The following is a 16,998-nucleotide window of genomic DNA, read 5'->3' as shown; positions in this document are numbered from 1 at the left end:
AGAGCATCTCACACAACCTGGAACCAGCATTGCCCGCCAGTGCCCATGAGCCGGAGCGGAGGGGCGGATTCAACTGCAAAATTGCTCTGTCTATATAACAGTTTAGTCACATTTCTAACTTACTCCTAGGAATGACAGAGAAGTTGGGAAGTACTAACAGCAGATTCAGCACCGACAAAAGGGAATTTATGTACTGCTGTGCTGAAAATTCCTGCCTGAGTTGCTGTGTGTTGCATCAGGGAAGCCCAGAAGCAGGAGATGAGGGTGACTGGGGGCGCTAGATGGGTCCGGTCCAGCAGTGTTATTCTTTAGAACAAGCTTCTAAAGAGGAATTTGGGGCAGGAGTGATATGAGCAGAAAAACTAAGTTCAGAAAGCCGGCAGCGGAGCAAGCTGGAGGCAGAGATCTGCTTCCCACCTCTGCCTCCTGCAGAGTCCATTCAGCCCATCTCTACACCAGGCTCCTGTCCTCTCAGCGGCCCTTTGGCAGAGCTCCAGCATGTCTCTGGGAGGTTAACTCAAGATCACAGAAACTGCATTGGAAAAGTCTCTTTTCAAAAACTTCAAAATATATTCAATTCGCTTTGCGTGTTTTTTCAAACCCAAACATTCTGGTCAGTACAAAGGCTAAATCCTCTCCCCAACTCAGAATTAAGACCCATTTACTTCAATTAGGCTTACGGTCAGGAAAGTAGGTTTAGGATTACAGCTTACAAGAAAGTAGAGGACACCAATCGATTCTCCAGTTTCCCAAAACAGAAATGGACTTTCCACAGTCTGCCTCAGGGACTACACCAGCTAGGGAAGTAGATGAGCAAGATGAAAATTATTTCATGTGCGTGCACATGTGAGAAAGAATCGATGAAGAAAAGTTGAACAGATTTGAGACGGTACTCCCATATAATGCGATCACAAAAAGGCCAGGTAATATCCTATATTCAGAAAAAGGCTTGCAAAAAAAACCAGGAGAAAGTCAGGTTACACGAGCCAATTCATGTTTGTTTTCCAAAGGTCCAGGTTTGTGGCCTAAAACATGACACTGATGAGTTTGCCATGAAAGAAAGCAGGAAAATAAAGCCTTAAGGTGAATAGGCCTAGTGATATTTGCCATTAGAATTTTAAAAAGATACAAATCAGAACCTCAATAGGATAATATCTTAATATCTTTATTAAGATGACCCAACGAATTACAGAAGAGACAGCACATTTTGAAAGATTCTTCAGACTAGATGTTACGTTAAAACAAAAATAGCAAAGGCAGCGGGGCAGGGGGGTGGGCAGAAAAGCCCCAGTGCTATAATCTTGGGAACACAGGAAGTGTGATGTCATAATGAAAACAGAAATCATATATTTCATGAGTCACTATGCTTGGACTCCGTCTCCACATGGTGAAGTGTAGAAACCTCTTTGCCCAAGGAAAAAGGACCGTATTGCTCCAGACTCATTTTGCAGCATCAGCAAGCCCGTTGGCTCAGGCCCATCTCGGCCGCCCCTCAGTGTGCAGCTCAGGAACCTGCCGCTTTGCAGCTCATGTGCACCAGCTGCGTCTTGTCCAGCCAAGGACGGCTCCAGACCTGGAATTCGCAGATTTGTTTCTGGAGGCAGGGGAAGAGAGAAGAGAAAAGCAAGGATCCAGGGAGTTAGGACTCGAGGGGAAACGCCAGCATTTGGCGATCGTGCATCCCCCCCGCCAAATCCAGAAGGTGGAAATGCCTCTCCCAAAGCTTCGTTTCCGGCAGGACGAGCCTGAAGCTAGAATATTCTTGGGTTGTTTAAATATTTATTTATTTATTTATTTATTATATTTATATCCCGCCTTTTTTCCTCCAAGGAAAACAGTCTAAACTATTTTGGGACCCACTCAGCCCCTGGAATGTGGCCCCGGAGAGCTTCTCCGAGATGTAATGGGGCCCTTGGGCTGGAAGAGGTCCCCCACCCTGGCCTCCCACCCATTGTAGAACCTGGGGGGCGGGCACTGCCCTCCGTGAACCTCCAAGTGATTATGAACAACCAGAAAATGACGGCCTCAGTTCCCCCTTCCTCTAAAACAAGTAAGTATACCTGCTCCACCTGTCTCTTTATCCTCAAGTCGCTCTAGATCTGTCCATTCTGCCCCTCGCACAGGCAACCCCATGCCACTGAAACTACAGCTTCCCCCACTGCCTTCTGTACTTGGCCGGGGGACTCCCCCCCCCCTGCTCAAATGCAGCCTTTGGGGCAGAAAAAGTTGTGCCTCCCAGCAATAAGCAATTAGATTGGCATCTACTGTAGGACTAGCTTCTCCAACTAGTATTACGTGACTCTTGCCAAGGCTGTGACATATACTATTTTACAAGTGGACTGTTGGTTGAGATGGCTGATAACTGGAGCGCCTCTGAACATGTGTGGAGTGCTGCCTGTCCCTTGCACAGGAAAAGCCTGCCCCGCCATATGCAGGATCACAGAGGAAAAACTTCCAAGTGCAGGGTACAACACCGTGAAACAGGGTGGGAGATAATAACAGCATCTGCCCGGGGAAACAGGGGCGTGAATTTGGGCAAAGATCATGCAACATACCAACACATTAAAATAATGTTTAAGCAGCATTAAATTATGAAATGAAGCATATTTCCAAGATGGAGAGATCAGAAAGAAGGCAAAACGCTGTTTGTTCAGAGGCTTGGTGATGGCAGTGGGACAGCTTTTCACAAGACCCATTTTGCAGCCTAGCACAGCACAGCACGTTCAGTCGCTAAATGCCGCAGCGGGGAAGCAGAAGTCAGAAACATGCAACGCTAGTAGCAGCCTGGACCCCGCAGGTTTTCTGCACAATTATGGCTACTGAACAGGAGCAGTCTATCTGAACAGGGCTCCACTCAAAAAAAAAAAAAAAAAGCAAGCATTCTTACATTCTTGCGCCAAACCTGGGAGAGGAGGGCAGTCATAGTATTGGGAGCCAGTCCCGGGTTTAGAAATGACTCATTGCCTGGAAGCCACACTTGCGTAATCCTAAACTCCAAACACTCATCCAGTTAAAAACCTGGCCAACAGAAGCGCCAAAGTGTTCGTGCAATGACACCTCCCAGGTAGAATGGCAGAAAGAATGCAGGTTCCCTCTCCATTTTCAGGAAGTACCGCCTCATCTTTACAGCCTTGCTGGGAAAATAGCTGGAGAGGCTACAGACTGGACAGATCACGGAGCTGCTGGAGAGCTCCCAGAAATCCTGCAGGAAACATTTCAAAGACATGTGGCAGAACCTGTTTTGGGGTGCACCTTCTAGCACAGTCAGTGCCTCGAGACTGCCACACTGCAGCCCAAGTATTTAAAATGCTAACACCACAAGGAAGCGAGGGAAACCTGTGCAAAGCATGCACAGGGTAAGGCTGGCAATGTCTACTAGTCACGATGGCTGTACGTTGCCTTCAGTATCGGAGGCAGGGCGCTTCTAAATAGCAGTCGCTGGGAACGCGAGCGGGAGGGTGCTGTTGTGCTGATGTCCTCCTTGGGGACTTCCCACTGGAGCATCTGGATGGCCCTTGTGCAGACAAAAGACTGGACTAGATGGTATGCAGAACAGGGCTTAAAATTTGCAAAAACACTGGAATTTCTGGCTGTTTGGAGACTTTTCCCTTGAAGCCTTTATCTCTGAACTCCAATGATGCAGAAGCTAGTTGTGGCTATTCAGTGGTCAGGCAAATGCACTTTGTACATGCTCAGAGGTCCTCACCTTATTTCTCAAGCACTGGACTCCATTTCTAAAGAGCTGGGACTAAGTCATCATGATCCAAGAGGCTCAAGCCAATAAGAATAATAAACTGCATTTTATTAATTTGCATGGAGCCAACTGCAGTCAGGGGTTCTCCTGTCACCATCAGAGCTTAACTGGAGTCTGGGCTCAGCCCCAGGATATATTTTCAGTGCCAGAGGCCCCCTGCTTTAAACTACACAAAGCGGGATATTAATACGTTTTGCATACATAACTGCACAACAACTGGAGAGAGCACAGATTCTGAGCATGTGCAAAGTGCCATTAACCCACATAACTGAACCCCATTCTTACACATCTGGGCCAAAGTTTCCACCAAGCCAGTCTTTCCCCTTCAGCTGGAAAACTGCTGAAAGGGAAAAGGGGGAGAAAACTGCTAGAAAACTGCTGAAGGGTGTGTGTGTGTGTGGGGAGAATTAATGCAATAATAGCAAAAATAATGACAAAATAGCCCAGACTAAGCTGAAAGCACATCAAGATTCTGAAAGCAAATGTTTTACTGGGTGAATGGAATGGGGAACAAAGGTTCACAACATCATTCCTTTTCTTCTTCATGCCTTATTGTTTGAACAGCACAGAGTTTTAAAAAATCTTTCTCCCCTCTAAGAATAGCACCCCATATAGGACCTGGGGTCATCCCATGAAGTTGACTGGTGGGAGATTAAGGCAGATAAAAGGGCTTCTTCACACAGCGCATAAACTGTGGAATTCGCTACCACCGGACGTAGTGATGGCCACCAATTTGGATGGCTTTAAAGGGGGACTGGACAAATTCCTGGAGGGGAAGGCTATCAATGGCTACTAGTCTTGATGGCTCTGTGCTCCCTCCAGTACCAGAGGCAGTGAGCCTATGTACACCAGTTGCTGGGGAACATGGGTGGGAGGGTGCTGCTGTGCTCATGCCCTGCTTGTGGGTCCCTGGTCGACAGCTGGTTGGCCACTGTGTGAACAGAATACTGGACTAGATGGTCCCTGGGTCTGGTCCAGCAGGGCTCTTCTGATGTTCTTATGAACGGTCCATTTGCAGGGGCAGCTTACCAATATGATTTGGGACCAAACTGATCATTGCATTGTTTGTGGGGTGTTTTTTTTTTTAAGTATGCTTGAACTGGCCATTCCCCCCCCCCCTCCATCAAAAGCAAGAGTGGTCAAATCTTTTTTTATGGCATTTTTAAAGTGTGACTACTATAACGTGTGGGGCTTGGCCCTTGGAGCCACAGCTGTTGGAAATGCATGTGTATAACTTTAAAGATAGCAGGGAGAAGGAGAGTTTGATCAGAGCAACAGCACTGGGGAAAGCAAGCATTTAATCTTTCCTCACCCCCACATCTTTTTCCTGATCTAATACGCTCCCCCTCGATGCTGCTGCACAGTACCTGCATTTCTCTCTTCTGCAGAACTCATGAGATGGAGGACAATTTACATAGAATCATAGAATCATAGAATAGTAGGGTTGGAAGGGGCCTACAAGGCCATCGAGTCCAACCCCCTGCTCAGTGCAGGAATCCAAGTCAGAGCATCCCTGACAAATGGCTGTCCAGCCTCGTCTTGAAGGCCTCCAGTGTGGGAGAGCCCACCACCTCCCCAGGTAATTGGTTCCATTGCCGTATTGCTCTGACACTCAGGAAGTTTTTCCTGATGTTCAGTCGGAATCTGGCTTCCTGTAACTTGAGCCCATTATTCCGTGTCCTGCACTCTGGGATGATCAAGAAGAGATCCTGGCCTTCTTCTCTGTGACAACCTTTCAAGTACTTGAAGAGTGCTATCATATCTCCCCTCAGTCTTCTCTTCTCAAGGCTAAACATGCCCAGTTCTTTCAGTCTCTCTTCATAGGGCTTTGTTTCCAGTCCCCTGATCATCTTTGTTGCCCTCCTTTGAACCCTCTCCAGCTTGTCTGCATCCTTCTTAAAGTGTGGTGCCCAGAACTGGACACAGTACTCCAGATGAGGCCTAACCAGTGCTGAGTAGAGGGGAACTAGTACTTCCCGGGATTTGGAAGCGATGCTTCTATGAATGCAGCCCAAAATAGCATTTGCCTTTTTTGCAGCCACATCACACTGTTGGCTCATATTCAGCTTGTGATCGACGACAATTCCAAGATCCTTCTCGCTTGTAGTGTGGTTGAGCCACGTATCCCCCATCTTGTAACTGTGCATTTGGTTTCTTTTTCCTAGGTGCAGAACTTGGCATTTGTCCCTATTAAATGCCATTCTGTTGTTTTCTGCCCAGCACTCCAGTCTATCCAGATCACTTTGAATTTTGTTTCTGTCTTCCAAAGTATTAGCTATCCCTCCCAATTTTGTGTCATCTGCAAATTTGATCAGCATTCCCTGCACCTCCTCCTCCAAGTCATTAATAAAAATGTTGAAGAGCACTGGGCCCAGGACTGAGCCCTGCGGTACCCCACTCGTTACCTCTCCCCAGCTTGAGAAGGTCCCATTGATAAGCACTCTTTGAGTCCGATTCTGTAGCCAACTGTGGATCCACCGGATCGTTGTTTCATCTAGCCCACTTCGAGCTAGTTTGCTCATCAGGATATCATGGGGCACTTTGTCGAAAGCTTTGCTGAAGTCGAGGTATATGATGTCTACAGCATTCCCACGGTCTACAAGGGAGGTGACTTGATCAAAAAATGAGATCAGATTTGTCTGGCAGGACTTGTTTTTGACAAATCCATGTTGGCTTCGAGTAATCACGGCATTGTTGTCAAGGTGCTTCCAGATGGATTGCTTTATGATCTGCTCCAGAATTTTCCCAGGGATTGATGTCAGACTGACTGGTCTGTAGTTCCCAGGTTCCTCCTTTTTACCCTTTTTGAAGATAGGGACAACGTTAGCCCTCCTCCAGTCATCTGGCACTTCCCCTGTCCTCCATGATTTCTCAAAGAGAATAGACAGCGGTTCTGAGAGTTCTTCTGCCAGTTCCTTTATGACTCTAGGATGCAGTTCATCTGGCCCTGGAGATTTGAACTCATTCAAAGTAATGAGGTGTTCCTTGACCATATGCCTGTCGATCTCAAGCTGCAATCCTGCCCCTTCAGCCTGTACTTCGCCTTTGCCAGGGGGGTCATAGACCCTCTTTTGGGAGAAGACTGAGCCAAAGTAGGAATTGAGCACCTCTGCCGGGAAGCAGGTTTAAACACCACAGCTACAACAAAATTAGGAGCCCCTCCCCAAAGAGCTGCCTTAAAGTTCAGGAAACTAAGCCCTGGGAGAATTGCTTCAGGTGTCCCATGTCACATCTGTCCTGCCTTTGGCTCTTAATTCAGTCACACCCAGGCTGTTAGGTGTCACTGAGTTTAGATTCTCCATTACTTGTATGTGCGAATGACCACCCCTGATGCAAATCCGATATGGCCTCAAATGCAGCCCTGTCCAATGGAATCCATTTAATCATTTTGGAGCTGCACCAAAAAACCGGGGGGGGGGGAGTGATCTGGGCCAATGGTCCTCTGTGCTACCCCCAGCCCCGTCTCCCCCTCGTGCACACGTTTGCTCACTGCCCAGGGATGCAACGGGCTCCGAACAGCATCTTGCTGCCCCGCAATGCTGGGCAAGACAAAACACAGCGCCGACTGCAATCAAGCACTTTCTCTACCACTGTCAGGTCAGCCTGATCACCCACACAGACAAGGTTCGGAGCTGCCCCGCTGCTGGCCCAGGTTGCAGCGGGGCACTGGGCGGGAGTATGCAAGGTCTCAGCCCCAATGGGTCCTACAGAAATCCATTTCCTTTTAATTTCATCATAGCATACACCAGGGACAGGGAGCCATAGTGTGTAGAGCACTGGATGACCCCCCCCGCCCCCCACCCAGCCCTCTGCAGGCCACGTGAGGTCAAAGGGATGAGGCCACACACCCTGACATCCTTTGATTCCCCGTGGCCAGGTCACGGGACTCCTCCTTCTGGTGTGACCTTCATGTGCCCTGCTGCCCTTCTTCTCTCTGTGGAGAGGAGGAGTCGCCACTCCCACAATCCCCTTGTTACATCTGATCACAGATAACAGGGGGATTCCTCTCTACATGCCGCAGGGGGAGTAGCATGCAGAGGAATCCCCTTGTTATCTCCAATCACAACTGGAGATAACAAGGGGATTTCTCTCCCCACCAGGAGGCAGTACTTGGTGAGGGAAGTGGGTGGGACCCTTGTAGGGAACCCATATCTCCACAGGCCGGATGGACAGACTTAGTCCCGTGGGTCAGAGCTTGCCCTCCCCTGGTATCCACATACACAGGCTGTTCTGGTGTACCACTAGATGGGACAGAAGGTCAGCAGGGAGGATTGCTGGGAATCCCCATTGATCACCTGCTCCAATGCTTTGGGTTGGAGTGGAGTGTCAACAGGATGTCACAGCTGGCTGGTCACCAGTTTCAACCTGCCTCTTTACATTCTTACGAGAATTAATCATTAAACACAGGAAGGAGCGGTTCCAACAGGGATGCCAACTGATGCAAATGCAATGCTCTGTTTTGACGCCTATCTGGCAGCTGAAGCTGGGACATGCTGCATCCTACACAGGGGAGTGCCCTAGCACAGTGGTAGACCCCCTGCTTTGCAGGCAGAAGTGCCCAGGTTCAATCCCCATCATTTCCTGGTACAGCTGGTGTAAAACTCTGGAGAGCAGCTGCCAATCAGAACAAACAATATTGAGCTGAACAGACCAAGGGCCCCAGCTGGGGTAAGGCAGCTTCTTATTTCAGTGAGCCCTTTATTCGGAACCATGAGGACTAGAATCTCGCTTGATTTTTAGGGGAAGAACCAGAGCTCAGTGGTGGAGCCCCTGCATGCAGAAGGTTCCAGGTTTAATTCTGATGGCATGTCCAGGGAGGGGTTGGAAAGACTCCTGTCCAGTGGAGACTGGTAGCTTGTTAGTGGGGCGGTGAATCTGCTCTGCATTTCAGGCAGAACCAGCCAGAACAGAACTATGGAAGGTGCAGAGCAGTTAAGAGTTCTGACTGGTTCTGCCTGAACCCCGGAGCGGATTCACCGCCGCAGTGACATCGGAGCTACCAGCCTCCACTGCTCCTGTCTGAAACCCCAGCAGTTGCTGCCAGTCAGAGCAGACAACTCCGAGCAAAATGGAGCAATGCCCTGAGTCTGGCTAAAGCAGCGTCCTATGTACTTTGGGGGGGTGGGGAAGAGATGCTGCCTAATGAAAATGTTAGGCTCTAAGGGAGTCAGGTTCAGAGCCCGACCCTGTTATACACCCAGCCACAAAGCCCAGCAAACACACTCAGCAAGTTGCTATTTTCCAGTCGGATTGTAAAGGGTAGGTTGGGGGGCGGACAACACACACACAGATGAGAGATAACATGCAGGAAGGCTTGGGAGAAGGCAGACACGCCACAAAAAGGATGTAAACAGCAGGGGTAGGGGACCTTTGGCCCTCTAGATATCCTTGGCCTCCCAACTGCCAGGAGCACCAGCCAGCATGGCCACTGGCCAAGGATGATGGGAGCTGCAGTCCATCAACATCTGGAGGGGCACACATTCTTCATCCCTACCTTAAAGAAAATAGACCTTGGCATACAGCCCAGAATCTCAAGAGAATCACAGGAAAGCGGCGTTCTACCAGACTACAGCAATAGATATTGTCCGCTCTGACTGGCAGCAGGAAGGTAGGGCGGGAAAAGGTCCCAAACGGAATTTTTTTTTCTGGTGCTTGGTTTTTTCAATTTTGCACATTCATTAGTGACAACGAACAGGTGCCAATTGCAAGTACAATATTGGGCAAACTTGGCAGTTCCAAAGTTGTAATTCATGTTTCTCAGGTGATTCTCCCCAGCAAGTGTGTGGGAGAGGGCCTTCTCTGTGGTGGCCCCCACTTTGTGGAACTCCCTCCCTAGAGAACTCCGCCATGCCCTCTTTAATGAGCTTCCGCCATGCATTAAAAACGTGGTTGTTCAGGCAGGCGTTTGGGGTGGGTTAGGGTATTTTTGAAATATGTTTTCAATGTAGAATTTTATTGTTTTAAACTGTTCTATTGTTGTACGTTGCCCACGGTGGCTGGGTGACCAGCCAGATGGGCGATTAATGAATTTAATAAATAAATAACAAATAAATATACAGATGCCACCAAAATGCATATAAATCTCAGAGTGAGATTATACTGCGTAGTGACCGAGAAAGTGAAGGTGCCTCAACAACTGTAGCTGAACTCTGTTGAAGCAGACAGTGGAGGCTGGGGCTCCGATGTCAGTGGGGCGGTGAATCCATTCTGCGTTTCAGTCAGAAGTCTACAGGAGCTCTCCAAGGTGCTCTGCACCTTGCTTCACACCTGGACTAGCTTCTTTAGAATTCTGTCTGGTTCTGACTGAACCTCGGAGCGGATTCACTGCTCCAGTGACATCGGAGCCTCCACTGGAAACAGAGAGCAGTTCTCAGCATATCACAGAGTACTTTGGGTGGCCAAAATTAATTAGCACAGCTTTCCCCAATCTGGCGCCCTCTGGATGTGTTGGACTACAACTCCCAACATCCACAGCCAGCCACACTGACAGGAGGATGCTGGGAGCTGTGATCCAAAATATCCGGAGAGCACCAGGTTGGAGATGGCTGAATTAGCATGTTGATAGTTTTCAGGACGTTTAGTTCTTGTCTTCTTACATTTAAACAATGTGAGGGAAGTACATGCTGTTGTCTTTAATTTTTTTACAGGTATTCCAATAAAAAATTGTATATAGTGCATTTTAGTTTCCTTCCTCATATATTTCAGGTCAGATACTGGTGGTGTATTGGGACAAAAAATTAACACGGGGTACTTTTTAGCTTTTTTGTTTACAAAATGCAGGTAAAATAAACATGATAAATTAGATTACTCTCTAGTGAGTTTCCAAGGCAAATTGAAAATTTTCCGGCACAGAAAACTGTTCAAAGTTTTTTTTAGTTCTATGTTGTTCGTGTGTATTGTCTGTGTGCTCTGATGGAAATGGCTTTTAAACTTCGTACGTTGTATTTTAGTGTTTTAACTGCTATAAATGACCAGGAGAGCTTCGGCTATGGGGCAGTACAGAAATGTAATAAAGAGTAAAATAATGATAAGTGACCCTATGCAAATTAAGCCTAATTCACACAGGAAAGTTTCTGGAAAATGTTTCCTGACAACCCATGCCACTAATTTCAGACAGATCTTTGCCAGCCCTTCTTGGGAGATAGCAGGAACCAATCCCAGGGCCTTTTGCATGTACAACAGGTGCTCTACCACTGAGCTGATACTTAAGTATCTACTCTGCCTGTACCAGGAACAACCTGAGGAATGCACTGCTGCAGGACGGTGAACAGTCCCTTTTATAAAGGCGTTTTGTGATAATGTGACCTTGAGATACAGGAACAAACTGTGCTTACAGAAAAACAAGCTCACCATCAGGGCCTTGCAGTACATAAAGGGGTCTAAAAACCTGATTGACTGGACCACAGTCAAGCTTCAAGGGGGCTTGCATTGGTGGGGGAAGGATACCCAGGTACAGTACTTAGACATCCAAAATAAATACAGGCTGCATTGCAAAGGCCATGTTACTAGACCTTATGACCAGGGCCAAATATATTTGAAGACACTTAGGAAGCTGCCGTCGACTGAATCAGAGCCTTGGTCCATCTAGCTGTTGACACTGACTGGCAGCAGCGGCTCTCCAGGGTTTCAGGCAGAAATATTTCCAACCATACCTGGAGATGCTGCGGGTTGAACTTGAGACCTTCTGCATGTGAAACAAGTGCTCTACCCACTCAGCCATGACCCTTTCCTTCGGCACATTAAGGCACATCTCTGAGAGCGCAGGACAGGAAGGCCTGGCGTGCTATGGTCCATGGGGTCACGAAGAGTCGGACACGACTGAACAACAACAACAACTCCTGTACATTTAAACCACTCTCAACCCTGTCATGGCTTCACTCAACCAAGGTATGCCAGGAAGTATAGGATCTTGGAATCACTAACACAATTATTTTAACAAAATGAGAGGCAGTATGGTGTAGTGGTTAGAGTCCTCGACTAGGACTGGAGAGGCCTGGGTTCTAGGTGTCACTCTGCATTGAAACTCATTGGGTGACTCTGGGCCAGTCACTGACTCTCTGGCTAACCTACCTCACAGGGCTGTTGTAAGGAGAAAATGGAGAGGAGGAGGCTCATGTATGCTGCTTTGGGCTCCTCGGAGGAAAGGCAAGACATAAATGTAACAAATAAAGATCTCAACAAGGTCCCAAGGTCATCTGCATGGGTGTTTGACGGGAAGCCACCTTCACAAAGCAGCTCCTTCCCCAGCCATCAATCTGCTTTCAAGGCTGGTTGAAAGGTGTGTTGACGGAGGAGCCCTTCCTTCCTTATTGGCACTGGATAAACTCAGAGCCCTGAAGCAGCCCAGATGACAGCCGAGTTCTCATCTCACCTGCTGGTCTGCCGCCGAGGGAACTGCGCAGCGTTCCAGGTCTGCTTGGTTCAGCCCTGATCCACCTTTCTTTTCACACCGCGTGTTCACCAGCTCCACCGTCAGGTAGTATTTTACTCCTGACACCACCTGTGTGTGGGGGTGGGGAGAATACCTTTTATATAGAGCCATCCTGTACTTGACAATTTGCCAAATAACACAGGCCCCCCCCCCCCCCATTAGGTCCCTGGCCCAAGGGCTTTTGCCATCCAAATTTCAGCAGTGACAGAATCGGGGAGAGAAGGAACCTGTGGTTCGGTGCAGGCTGGTGGCTCCTACATCAGTGGGGTGGTGAAACCGCTCCAGGTTTCAGTCAGAAATCTAAAGGAGCTCTCCAAGACGCTTTGCACCTCGGAGAGCTCCTTTGGAGTTCCAGCTGAAACCTGGAGCAGATTCACTGCCCCACTGATGTAGGAGCCACCAGCCTGCAGCGGTCGCATCTGGATGCCACCGTATATTCCGATGGTTAACGTTAGTTCGGGAAAGCTGTATTCAAGTGAGCAGTCTGCAGGATATACTAAGAGGAGAACAAATCACACGCTACATATTTCTGTACCGCACACACACTGACCCTAGGCGTGCCGGAACGGTTCACTGTTGACTCATCCTAGACTAAAATTAGACGACTGCTGGAAAAGACAGCAGGATTTTCATACCGAGTGGGTAGAGCAGCCTTCCCCAACCTGGTGGCCTCCAGCTTTCCCGGACTAAAACTCCCAGCAGCCGCCAGTCAGACCTGCTCGTTGGGGATGCTGGGACTTGCACTCCACCACAGCTGTAAGGCGCCAGGCTGTGGAAGGCTGGGCTAGAAAAGCAGCTTCCCTACCGGCCTTTGAAGGGGGAAAGGGCTCAGGACTTCCTTCCCATCCTCCCCCGACCTCCAGACACTTCCCTTCAACCCCCCCTTGCCCCCAGACATGCACCGCAGCCTCGTACCTGGCTTTGTGCCTTCAAGATACGCAGCACCTTGTAATAGAAGAGGCTGTTGCTGGCCTTGTTGTAGGCTTGCGTGGCGAAGGCAGCAGCCTGCTGCACAGCCGGATCGGAGACGGATCGGTCCACCGGGGCCCCGGGCATCGGCACGCTGGCTGCACTGAGCGCAGGTAACAGCAGCAGCATCAGGCCGAGGATGCGCGGAGAGCCGACAGGTGAGAGCGGCTGCTGCGCCATAGCCGGAGAGCGCGCGGAAAAGCAAAGCGGGAGTGGGGCGGGCTGCCCTTATAGGGCCGCGGCGGCCACGCCCACGCTGCGGAGCCAGCCAATGGCTGTGGGGCGGCAGCCGAAGCATGAACGGGCAGGTGAGGGGGGGCCACGCCCGCTTTTGGAGAAGGCCGCGCCCACTTCAGGAGGGACTGGCCAGGGCAGTGGCGCGGAGAGGTCTGGGCGCAGGGCAGAAGGCCCGAGCCTCGCAGCCGGGCAGAGAATCCCCCCCCCCCAGAGTGGCAGGTGATAAGAGTACCAGCACCAAACAGGCCCAGGAGCAGCAGCACCTGGCCTAGAGTGGGCATTTAAAAAAAACAACCCAGATACATTTTTATAGTCAGGGGCCGGCTGGCTGGGCATCTACATGATTGTGGATGCTCATGTTACTATGTTAATTTTAAGAAATATATTATCCTTTCCTACAACGAAGTGGAGGTTGTTCCCCAGTCAATGTCTTTTGCCTCAAGGCAGCAGAAGTGAAGTCCATTTTCCTCCCGGAGGCATGATGGTGCTTCGATTTAAGGGAGTTTACGATGCGAAACTGCGCACGCTCCAAGGGTCGACAAACAGAGTCCCCCGCCCCTTCTAAGGTATCAGGGATGTAGAAGCGGTTGTAAAGCATGAGATGGCAGTGGTAGAACGTGTGCCGAGAAATGTTAGTTGTGTGTTTCACACACAACTTTCCAACTTTCGATGGTAACATGACCATCGAAAGGGCGGGGTGTTTGTGTAAGAACTTGAAATCCAAAATTATCTAGCTGCAGCACAGAATCTCAGGGGCATCAGGAAGCAACGTCGTGGTGATTTCCAAGTAAATGGGTTTTGCATCAGGGCAATGGAAGCAAACCCCATTTTATTCCAGGAGTCATGATGGTCCTTTGATTTAAGTGAGTTTACAATGTGAATCTGCGCGTGCTCAGAGTATTTTTCTTTTCTTTCTTTCTTTTTAAATCAAGGTTAGCAAACAGGCGCTAACCATTCCACCTGACCATTTTGAAACAGTATGGAAGCATTGGCGCAAGACTGTGTTTTCCTCTTCCCCCTCCATTCCTGTTTGTTTGCATTATCTCTCTCAGGTTTGTACATCATTATTATAAACTGTAAACTTCCTTGCGTGCTTTAGCAGGAAGGCAGTAGAGAGAGAGAAATGTAAGTGAATCACTAAGTAAATGGCAGCGTGGACTAATGAAGACATAAAGGCAAAGAAGAGGAAGGGAAATGGAAGCCAGCAGCACAATCAAGCAGCCCTATTTGGGGTGGTTTCTGTCCCTATTTTGTCTAATGATGCTTGATCCTGAAACGAAGCTTATTCCCAAGTCAATATGTTGGTCGTAAGCAAACTCCATTTTAGTCCTGTAGTCCTGCCGGTGCTTTGATATTTTCTGATAAGAAGCTGCACACGCTCAGAGTATCAGTATCGGAGGCAGTCTGCCTCTGTACCCCAGTTGATAGGGAACATGGGCAGGAGAGTGCTGTTGCGCTCATGTTCTGCTTGTGGGTTTGCTTTGCGCGGCTGGCTGGCCACTGTGTGAACAGAATGCTGGACTAGATGGACCCTTGGTCTGATCCAGCAGGATTCTTCATATGTTTTTATGCTTTTTTTAAAAAAAAAAAATCAAGCTCGGCATACTGGTTTTTCCCCTCTAATGTATCAGGATTGTCAAAGTGGCAGTAATGCATGGACTAGTCGTGTGGGGTGGAGAAGAGAAATGTTAATTGTGTCCTTCACATGGCGATCTAAACAAGGGATGGACACTAGACCATTAAGTCGAAGGTGTACAGTTATCTGCCTCCACCACTGAGCCAGGGTGGGACTCATTGGCTCACTTTTGATCCATAAGGCACAGTTTGGAAGGGACCACAGAGCTCATCTAGTTCAACCCCCCAGTTCAATGCAGGCTCTACAATGCAAGATGCACCTGTATACATCTTTCCTGGTACATGATGATAGAAGATAGAATCATAGGGTTGGAAGGGGCCTGCAAGACCATCAAGTCCAACCCCCTGCTCAATGCAGGAAGCCTGATTCCCAGGCGGGCTCCCATCCAAGTACTAACCAGGGCTGACCTTGCTTAGCTTCCGAGATCAGGCGCATCCAGCCCTTTGCTCATAATATCTCTGGATGATTTGCACGAGATCAGCAAGAGTGTCCAACTGCCAGTTGTTTTAACAATTGCAATAACAAAAAGCCTCCCCTCTCACCACCAAAACACGCACACACAGTAGATTGCTGAAATGAAGACAGCCAGGGAAGGTCTAATCATTAATGGATTTTTCCGTGGATGGGTCGGGACCACCTTCTGAGCTCAGGTCTATACTGGAGCCCCTGTCGCTTGTGAGAGATTGCTGTGCTACAATTTTGCTGCTCTGTGGGCTCACATTGATGAATACAGCAAAGTCTCTACTGCAGAGGTCCCGAACCTTTTTGGTTTGGTGGGCGTATTTTGTCATGGGCGCTCTTCATAAAATGGCTGCCTTTGTGGACGTGGCCAGGCACAAAAGGATCATTTTGCAGAAGGCAAACTGATGAGAGTCAAAGAAGAGCAACTTCCCTAAGAACCATCCCAGGCTTCCAATTAAAACAATAAATTTCAATAATCTGAAGAAACAAAATCAGGAGGATGTAGGGAGCATGATGCCCTTGGGCAAATTGGACACCTCTCTGAGCACTTGCCAGGCATTGCTGAATACAGCAAGGTATCAACTACTGTGTTTATACCGTGATCAAGTGCCACAGACAGACGAATGGCGTTGGAACTGCAGCAGTCCGAGGACGATTTGAAAGGACATGGGTGTTTTATCATTTGTGTTTATAGCGTGAGCAACATGGCACGAGCCACAACATAGCGCTGAAATTGCGGGAGGAGGGAGCGTCAGGCTGCTGTTTCCGGTCACGCTTTTTTTCACAAGCCCTTTTGTGTCTAGCGGCCGGGTAGTTTGATATCAAGGTGATTTAAATGGAAAAAGCTGATTTGAATCACAGATTTGAACCAGGTTTCCCATTGATGCTTCTTCAGGTATCTTCTCCACGATGATGCACATTCCACGGCTTAACCATGTCAATCTGCAACTAAATAGAATATTTACTCTTACAACCAGGCCTTGCATCTCTCTGTCCTCCCACTACATTTGGTACACTTTCCTTTTTTTGACCCGTAGAGGGCATGTCTTTTAAATATCCTCATATTGGGTCTTTCTTACAGCCAGCACCCGTGACAGTTTGGGCGTGTTCACACACAACACACTACTCCATGATGGGTGACTAGCCACGAACAACCCACCGTTTTGCGAACAACCCACCGTTCGTGGTTAGAGCACCTGCCAGACAGTCGGGCAAACAACCCACAGTGCATGGCTTGCTTGCCCCCTCCCTCCCCCCCCCCTCAGTCCTCCACCTGGCATCCCAGCCCTGTCTTCTCTGCCAGCAAGTCCCTCTTCCTGGCTGGGATTGCAAAACAGGACCCAGAATTTTTTTTCGCACTTACCTGAGCCTGGGGAATGTGCACAGATGTGTTTTTTCTACATGGTTTGTCTTCAGTTTTCTGCAGATGCACACTTGTGCAACTGTGGGAAAATGAAGGATACTGGCTTGCCCCACTGCACCCCTGTATGATGCGCTTGGCAAACATAC

General features: G+C 48.8%; 1 protein-coding gene across 1 annotated transcript; it reads right to left on the bottom strand.

Moving 5' to 3' along the window:
• Positions 1-979: 979 nt before the first annotated feature.
• LOC146334227 (cystatin-POGU1-like) lies at positions 980-13,357 on the bottom strand. Its single transcript, XM_084824502.1, has 3 exons — positions 13,101-13,357; positions 12,126-12,254; positions 980-1,594 (listed from the first exon to the last, which is right to left on the bottom strand). The coding sequence occupies exons 1-3, from the start codon at positions 13,332-13,334 to the stop codon at positions 1,505-1,507; spliced, it is 453 nt and encodes a 150-aa protein (XP_084680628.1). The 5' UTR covers positions 13,335-13,357; the 3' UTR covers positions 980-1,504.
• Between the last annotated feature and the right edge of the window lie 3,641 nt (positions 13,358-16,998).

Source organism: Heloderma suspectum, chromosome 17 (assembly GCF_057233095.1).
Source record: "Heloderma suspectum isolate Gila_16-S chromosome 17, 16-S_ref, whole genome shotgun sequence".
In the NCBI taxonomy this organism is placed as follows: domain Eukaryota; kingdom Metazoa; phylum Chordata; class Lepidosauria; order Squamata; family Helodermatidae; genus Heloderma; species Heloderma suspectum.
The sequence above is the reverse complement of the archived record's forward strand: the minus strand, read 5'-3'. Positions and strand labels throughout refer to the sequence as shown.